The sequence below is a fragment of the Anopheles coluzzii genome, chromosome 2 (genome assembly GCF_943734685.1).
Source record: "Anopheles coluzzii chromosome 2, AcolN3, whole genome shotgun sequence".
In the NCBI taxonomy this organism is placed as follows: domain Eukaryota; kingdom Metazoa; phylum Arthropoda; class Insecta; order Diptera; family Culicidae; genus Anopheles; species Anopheles coluzzii.
In genome coordinates, this window is record NC_064670.1 from 101,299,458 (window position 1) to 101,307,522 (window position 8,065).

Sequence of the window (8,065 nt, forward strand, 5' to 3'; positions counted from 1 at the left end):
ATGCTGTACACCACCACTGTGGTGTGTCTGTCTGTCCGTCTGTCGGTCTATCGGGGGCTGTGCGTGTGTGCGTTTCTCTGTTGCGTCCTTTGCCTACCGCACGCACACACACGCACACACTGCACGCTCTCAAGCACCACGGAGCATCTAAATCTAGGCCTACTTCACTGACTTAGTATGGCTGTTGTACACACACCTGCGCCACGGTTAACCACACAGCTGCTATTGTTGCTGTACGGCGGACTAATCTTTACAGAAAAAAAATGGCAACCCTTATCTTTCCAATGTGCGGGACAGGGGGCGGGGAAGAAATCGCCTTTTTCCGGTGCAGTTTTGACGCTTCCGTTTCGTTTCGTCCTCACTTTTGTTCCTAGTGCACCAGCGCACACGTCCAGTGTCACACACTCTTGAAGGGGGTTCACCGGTTTTTTTTGTTGGGAAAGTGTGCCTAATCGTCGTTCCTTGGCCACTGAGTGTAGTGGTGGTGGTGTTTCTCGCTCTCGCCACACAGCAACCGCTGCCGGAGGTATGTGTTCCTTTGCGAAGTGCCGGCTATGCGACACACACAGAGAGCCTTTGGAGGTGCACGATCCGCGTTTGGTGGCCCGATCCGACCTCCGAGCTTGGGGAGAAATTGAGAAGGGAAGAAGAATTTTCACCATCCACCCCCGGGGCAGGGAGCAACTGAAAAAACCCCCAAAAAACCGAGACACCGAGGAAGGAACCAACCGGAGAGACACGGCCTCTTCTGTGTGCCACACTCTCTTGTCTGTGCGTGTGCTTCTTTTCTTCTTCACGGTTCGCTTGCAACGTCGTGGTGGTGGTCGTCGTCGTCGCCGTCGTTGCTGCTGCTGCTGGTGCTGGTGCCGCTTGCTGAAAACCTGTCTGCTATGCATGTGGTGGTGGGATGGCATTTGGCATACGTCTGTGTGCGTGTCATCGGAAATTCGCCGCTGTCATGGCGAACGGACGTCAACAAATAATTTTTTATTTCTTTTCTTATTATTTGTATCATTATTATATCTATGTTATTTGCGTATGGGGAACGTGAATGCGTTAAAAATTACTTATTTTACGAAATACTCTTCTTCTTCATAAAAAAGAAACAAGGCGCGTGACGTCAGAGGCGAAATACGCTGCCCACCACGTGGTGAACCTGGATGACAAATGACAAAAAATAATATTTTTACAAAAATCATGCTCAAAACTACTAATCTACGTACATGTGATTTTTTATAAACAATCATTTAAAGTAAAGTCGATCATTATTTTTAAAAATTCCAATTTTTCCTGGCCTCGTGCGGTTCCCGTTTTCGCCTGTTTACATCGTGACGCAACCCAAACGTCAAACGGCCCCAGCGCTATCGGAATCGACATCTTCTGGCGGAGTGGAAAAAAGTTGTTGATAGCGCATAGCAGTCCTCGTTATTTCATCACACAAACTCTACACAAAATGATCGAACAACAGAAGCAGCGGATCGAAATGGAGATCACCAAACAGCTGGACGATCTGGACCGCAATGTGCTGCGGAAAATGCAAGTAAAGTATCGATTGTTCCCGCTTGCTCGTGGTGAAGATCCTTCCCGGTGTGCTTCGGAACTGTCCCTGTCTTTCGAGATTTTTTTTTAATATTATTTTTCTTATGATTCTATTTTCTCGTCCTTATTAAGGCCGATATGCACGATTGTGCTGCCCGATGCTGTAAGGATTCCGTTTCCTCCATGGACACGGTGCAGCAGTGCGTCGAGCGGTGCTCTGTCCCTGCCCAGCGAGCCCAGCAGCACGTGGAAACCGAGATCAACTCGTTCAACAGTCGCCTGCAGCGTTGTGTAATGGATTGCAATGATACGATTAAGGACAAGGTAACATTGGATTCGGAAAATTCGTTCTCATACTACTCAAATGGCGTTCTCAATGTTTCATTTCTTTCGCCACTGTTTTCAGATGGGACCCAATCCGTCCGAGGGCGATATTGCTAAGTATACTGCCGAGTTTGAACGGTGTGCGATTAAATGCGTCGACAAGCATGTTGCCATCTTGCCAAATATGTTCGCGAGCATGCGAAAGGTTCTGCAGAGCAGATCATCATCGTAGAGAACGGGAGGCACCTAGAAAGGGAAGAATCTGTAGCTACACCCAACTGCAGTAGATTACAATTGTGCATTTAAACGGTAAAGCAGCTGGGTCGCTCGGGGTAGCTGTATTGGATAGCATTTGTACAGAGAACAAAGTGTATGGATGATATAAAGTGCAAAGACTGTAGCGCCGTTGTTGTTCATAATTTGATTGCCTTTTGAGAAGATTAATATTGATCCGCATTGCTGTTTTGTGCAGTCTACGGTGACTGACCTACTTCGAAATGACCGACTGAAGCATGTATTACGCGATCATATGGCTTTTCCATTACAAACAGCACAAACAAATCATCGTAAATAACATTGCTGTCGGGTTTAATGCAACAATATGATTAAATCTTAAGAAGAAGAAGAAGATGATTAAATCTAGATTGAAATAATGATTGAAATGATACATTCACTTCATTAGGTTTTTGTTTTTTATAAACTCCTTACAAAACTTCTCACGTTTTGCAAAACCTCATTTTCAATGCATTGATATTGCTGCCAACGTCCAGTTTGAAATATTCATCTACGCCTCTGACACGTGCTGTCACATTCGTTAAGTTGATTTAACGAACGAAACACCGCTGGAAGCACTGGACCACGAAATTCCGGGATGTAAACAAAAAAGAATCGATTTTTACCAGCAGCAACTCCGCGAACATTTCCAAAAGTTACGATCGGCTAAAGATGAATTAAAACCTGAACGTCGTTGCCCGGTACGCGAACCACTGAAACGGTGCAAGAATGTCGATCTTTCGTAATAAAATAATTTTAGTGAGCAGTGCGATAGGCACACTTATCGGTGGCACCGTTCTGTTGAAGTAAGTAGCAGACTGAAATGTCCCTCCCCCCCTGGCAGGAAAGCTGCTCTTATGATCCATCTGTTTTGTAGGGATCGTATGCAAGGTGCCAGCTTCGAGAAGAATGTGCGAGCCGACGGGAAGGTGGTCATCATTACCGGGGCCAACACCGGCATCGGGAAGGAAACGGCCCACGCACTGGCCCGCCGTGGCGCGCACGTTTACATGGCCTGCCGGGATATGGTGAAGTGCGAGGAGGCCCGGAAGGACATTGTGCTGGATACGCGAAACCCGCAGGTGTACTGCCGCGAGTGTGATCTGGCCTCGATGCAATCGATCCGTCAGTTTGTGAAACAGTAAGCAGCTCACACGCACACTCTGACAAATGCGCCACCGACGGCGAGTCGTTACGTAATGCGGTATTGATTTGGGAATGTTCTACCGTTTTCCAGATTCAAAGCGGAACAGCAACGGTTGGACATTCTCATCAACAATGCGGGTGTGATGCGCTGCCCCCGCACGCTCACCAAAGAGGGCATCGAGCTGCAGCTGGGCGTGAACCATATGGGCCACTTTCTGCTTACCCATCTGCTGCTCGATACGCTGAAGCTGAGTGCCCCGAGCCGCATCGTGGTGGTGTCCAGCTTGGCGCACACCCGCGGCCAGATTGCGCTGGACGATTTGAACAGCGCGAAAGCGTACGACGAGGCGAAGGCGTACGAGCAGAGCAAGCTGGCGAACGTGCTGTTCACGCGCGAGCTGGCCCGCCGGCTGGAGGGCACGGGCGTGACGGTGAATGCGCTCCATCCGGGCATCGTCGATACGGAGCTGATGCGCCATATGGGCATCTTTAACAGCTGGTTCTCGGGGCTGTTTGTGCGACCGTTCGTGTGGCCGTTCCTGAAATCGCCCCTGTACGGTGCGCAAACAACGCTGTACGCGGCACTCGATCCGGACCTGGAGAAGGTTAGCGGGCAGTACTTTAGCGATTGTGCGCCGAAGGAGGTGGCCGAGCAGGCGAAGGATGACCGGGTGGCCAAGTGGCTGTGGGCGGTGAGCGAAAAGTGGACCGGCACACTGACCGGTACGGCGGCCGTTTCCTGACAGCGGATACTGCGTATGAATAACAATAAGGATATTGTTATTTTTACGACCGATCAGCAAACAGCAGCCGGCAATACGTCCCAAACGGCAACCGACCGACCGAGCGGAATGGCATCGGGATAGGGGAATCGTACGCACACACCATTGTACACATCGCACAGAATGTAATCTAGTCACCGTTGGTCGTTGCTAACGCTGTCTTTATTTGCTAGTAAAAAAAAAAAAAAAAAAAAAAACAAACAAAAATCCCTTCAAACCGAGCATTTGCACAATTTTCGCAATATTTCAAGATCGTATTTAATAGATGGCAGGAGCCGCTTTTGCATAGCGATACAGTGTGGAATAAATAGGTTACACAAAAAGTGAGGTTAACTATTTGATTACATTCCTCTTTGTTTCGCGCGAACAAAAACCCCTACGAAGGGGGCGAAGAAATGTCGACGGCTGCAGTAGTGATGCAATGTTATATCACACACAAAACCCACTAGGGTGGGGGGTTGGGGTGAGTTTTTTCCCTTCCTTATCCAACGAGCAGGCAGGGTGAAGAAGGGGCTGGGGGGGAACAGGGGAGGTGGACCTTCGTGCATTCGTCATGCGATCAAAACACTTCACTGCACGATGACGAAGCGCAAACGAACACACAAACATACGCGCAGCAGTGTACTAACGAGCACATTTCTTTTGCGTGTTTTTTTGCTACATGAAATTTTATTTCGCTTCCTTCTTTATGAAACACGTACAGGGGGGAATTTAGTTTCGAATGTGTGGTACACTATTTTACATTACCGAGCGCACATTACCTTTGCTGCAGGAAGCGGGTTGGTTGGATGGAGTGTGGGTAAATTTGAAAATGAACTATTTTAAACGAAAATTTTTGAGGCTCACCCGAAACGGGGCGTAAAAACTAATCCACACTTGGCGGGGGTAGGTAGAAAGGGAGCGAGTGGACAGACACAGCCCTGCACGGCGTCAGATGAGCGCGAAGGTCAAGGTCGGCGAAGAGATGGAGTATAAATAATTCCCGGAAGCGTAGCACCTACGATTCCTTTCTGGCTCATACGGTTCATCATAGCCTACTCACGCGTCAAAGTTAAGGAATGGTGTTGCGAGGGGTGCCCTGTCTTCAGCTCTAGTGCCGTAGTGTTAGAGAGTAAAGCGTATATATTGTGCCTGTGTGTGTGTTTACTTGCGAGTAGAGAGGTTAGGGTAACGGTACTTCCGCCGTACGGTGCGCCACCATCTTAAGGGCAAGATTAGTTATATGTAGTCAAGTTTCCCTGTTTACAGCGACTTCAACTAATAAATCGCCTTTAAAGTGGCTTAAAAAAGCGAAGCTAATCCTACCTTGACCGTCCTCTCCTGCCTTCCCGATCGACCTCTGCTCCTCCTAAATATATCACCACATCCACACTAAAGCGTTCAATTTCCTTCAATTCTCTCGGGGGCTGGGTTGTAAGGGTTGTTCTCATTTGCTTTGCAGAGTAAGTGAATTTGCACAACGCAGTCAGGGGGGTTTTGTTTCGTTTCTTTTGGGGTTGAGAGTTTTCAGCCTGCCGGTAGTGTTTCTTGTTTGTGTGTTTAACCTTTCATCCAGATTGATGTGCTAATAATTTATTATGCTTCATTCCGCGAAAAATGGGAATACGTGCGCGCGCGTACGTACCCGTAGGTTGCGCGATTTGTTCCCCCCCTTTCCCTCTCAAGTTGTTCTGTACCGTTGGTATAATTTCTGTTCCACTCCTGTCTGCGCTGCTTGTCTTGCCTTGGTTTGTGTAGTCGTGTGATTTTACAGCTGCTCTCCCCTTGCTGGACAGTGAGCTGACAATTTGTTTCCTATGTTTGCTCCACACAGCTTGCTGCGCTCCCTACTGTACCACAGTCGCTCGTGCTCTCTCTTTCCTCTTCTTCCGTAAACTACGTCGCTGGGACGCCCGCGTGTGCTTGTTGTTGATGTTGAGGAGTGAAGGAGGTTGGTGGTGGTGGTGGTTTTGCCGGAAAAAAACACACGGCGCCAGAGCAGCGCTTTGAAAAGACAGGAAAGAGCGCGCGCCGTCAATGATGCCATTTGCACACGTCACCAACTGCTAACAGCTACACGACACAATGGTCAAAAAACAGGGAGGAAGGCTGGATGGATGGTGGGAAGGGAGGGGAGGGGGAAAGGAAAGATGGTGTCCTTGGAGCGGGCGGGGCAGCGCATTTAGCTGGTCGCGCACTGCTGAATCCGCACGCCCGGGGTGCCGCCGTCCTCCTCGTCCTCCTCGTACGCGTTCTTGTACTGGTTGCGGGACTCCTGCTCCGGATCCAGCTCGACCAGCTCGACCATCTCCACGTCCTGCGGGATCTCCTCGGCCGGCTTCGGGGGCAGGTACTGTTCCAGCAGCTTGGCCGCCTCGCCCGGCAGCGAGTCCGGGAACACCACGCGGAACTGCATGATGAGCCGCCCCTTCTCGAACGGGTTCTTCCACTGCGGCATGCCCTCGTCCATGATGCACTTGAACGCGGAATGCTTGATCACCTCGCCCGGCATCGACGTGATGACGAGGCTGCGCTTGTCGAGCGTGGTAATGACCTTCTGGAAGCCGCACAGCGCCTCGGACAGCTCGAGCCGCATCTCCATCATCAGATCCTTGCCGGAGCGCTTGAACACCGGATGCGGTCTCTCCTCCAGCGCTATCACAATGTCGCCCGGCTGCAGGCCCGGCTCCTGGTCGCCCTCGCCGCTGAAGACGATCTTCTGCCCGTCGCGCATACCCTTCTCGATGTGCACGTCCAGTATCTTCTTGTCGCGCACCTTCTTCTGGCCGTCGCACTTTTTGCACTTGTGCTTCTCGTCGAACACCTCGCCCTGTCCCTGGCAGGCGCGGCACGGCACTTTGTTCTGCTGCATGAAGCCGGGCATGATGTGGTGCACCTTCGTCAGTATGCCCGTACCGTTGCAGGGGACGCACTTGTGCACGGTACCCCGCTTGCCGCCGATGCCGTCGCACCCATCACAGATAACGCTCTTTTGCAGGGACAGCTTCCGGGTTGCGCCACTGTACAGCTCCTCGAGCGTCACGGTCAGCCGGTGCACCAGGTCGCGGCCGCGCTGCTCCCTCCGCCCGCCGCCCATTCCGCCGTTGATCAGCATGTCGAAGATGTCCATCGGGCTGTGGAAGCCGCCCCCGCCCGCACCGCCCTGCTTGATGGCCGCCTCGCCGCCCTCGTCGTAGATCGCTTTCTTTTCCGGATCGGACAGCACCTCGTACGCCATCGAGATCGCCTTGAAGCGCTCGCCCTCGTTCGGGTTTTTGTCCGGATGGTACTTCATCGCGAGCTTTCTGTACGCCTTCTTCAGGTCCTCCGGGGAGCAGCCAGGCTTTACGCCGAGCACATCGTAAAATCCCGTCTCCTTCACCATTATTGATTCGCGCACACGGTACCTTTTCTGAGGGGTTTCCTTTTTCACTCGCGGAGAACGTACTTTGCCTGGGTGGTGATGGTAGCTCGCTGATGAGTTGCTCTTTTCTTCTCCTTTTTCGTTTCCGCTTTGTTGCGCTAGGGCTGCACGAGCGATTTTCCACAGTTGACTTCGCTGAAAACGAGGAACAAACTTTGCTAAAATGGCGGCGCAGGTGAGATTTTTAGCACTGCCGTACGGGGAGGTACGAACGGTCGAGAACAACTTGACACTGGATCAGTCTCGAACATACGTGAAATGTTTGACAGTTGAATGGTAATGGCGGCGTTCGATGCGTTTACAAGCCCCTGGTTGTAGAGTGACCAGAAATACCGATTTACAGTCTGTTCCCGAGTTACGCGGTTTGTGCGTTCCCGAGGAATCCGCGTTATTCGAATGTCCGCGTAAGTCGAATTTCACGGGTTTCGACCAAAATACAATTGGTTACTCGGTTCTTTTTATTCAATTTAGTACTTTTACACACTTTATCATTTATTTGATACGATTCGTACAGAACATTCTGATATTTTTCGCTTGTAAGTGATTTAAATTTATTAGCAAAAAAGCAATTCAAACTGCATTGTAAATTTCTTGAGAC

General features: G+C 50.5%; 3 protein-coding genes across 3 annotated transcripts; 2 read left to right on the forward strand and 1 right to left on the reverse strand.

The window, feature by feature from the left end:
- The first annotated feature begins 433 nt into the window (after window positions 1-433).
- On the forward strand, window positions 434-2,263 carry LOC120947686 (protein FAM136A). Its single transcript, XM_040363250.2, has 4 exons — window positions 434-526; window positions 1,360-1,540; window positions 1,672-1,863; window positions 1,946-2,263. The coding sequence occupies exons 2-4, from the start codon at window positions 1,454-1,456 to the stop codon at window positions 2,093-2,095; spliced, it is 429 nt and encodes a 142-aa protein (XP_040219184.2). The 5' UTR covers window positions 434-526; window positions 1,360-1,453; the 3' UTR covers window positions 2,096-2,263.
- Window positions 2,264-2,611: 348 nt separating this feature from the next.
- Window positions 2,612-6,009, forward strand: LOC120947685 (retinol dehydrogenase 13-like). Its single transcript, XM_040363249.2, has 3 exons — window positions 2,612-2,942; window positions 3,014-3,277; window positions 3,374-6,009. The coding sequence occupies exons 1-3, from the start codon at window positions 2,866-2,868 to the stop codon at window positions 4,023-4,025; spliced, it is 993 nt and encodes a 330-aa protein (XP_040219183.1). The 5' UTR covers window positions 2,612-2,865; the 3' UTR covers window positions 4,026-6,009.
- LOC120947684 (dnaJ homolog subfamily A member 1) lies at window positions 5,530-7,719 on the reverse strand. Its single transcript, XM_040363248.2, has one exon. It carries the CDS (start codon window positions 7,426-7,428, stop codon window positions 6,226-6,228), a length of 1,203 nt encoding a protein of 400 aa, XP_040219182.2. The 5' UTR covers window positions 7,429-7,719; the 3' UTR covers window positions 5,530-6,225.
- Window positions 7,720-8,065: the final 346 nt, after the last annotated feature.

Excerpts from the sequence above, each read along its gene's own strand:
- LOC120947686 (XM_040363250.2), top strand. The coding sequence starts at position 1,454 with ATGATCGAACAACAGAAGCAGCGGATCGAAATGGAGATCACCAAACAG. Across the intron at positions 1,541-1,671 it reads ATGTGCTGCGGAAAATGCAA|GCCGATATGCACGATTGTGC; the intron begins GTAAAGTATCGA and ends GTCCTTATTAAG. Across the intron at positions 1,864-1,945 it reads ATGATACGATTAAGGACAAG|ATGGGACCCAATCCGTCCGA; the intron begins GTAACATTGGAT and ends CACTGTTTTCAG.
- LOC120947685 (XM_040363249.2), top strand. The coding sequence starts at position 2,866 with ATGTCGATCTTTCGTAATAAAATAATTTTAGTGAGCAGTGCGATAGGC. Across the intron at positions 2,943-3,013 it reads GGTGGCACCGTTCTGTTGAA|GGATCGTATGCAAGGTGCCA; the intron begins GTAAGTAGCAGA and ends TCTGTTTTGTAG. Across the intron at positions 3,278-3,373 it reads ATCCGTCAGTTTGTGAAACA|ATTCAAAGCGGAACAGCAAC; the intron begins GTAAGCAGCTCA and ends ACCGTTTTCCAG.
- LOC120947684 (XM_040363248.2), bottom strand. The coding sequence starts at position 7,428 with ATGGTGAAGGAGACGGGATTTTACGATGTGCTCGGCGTAAAGCCTGGC.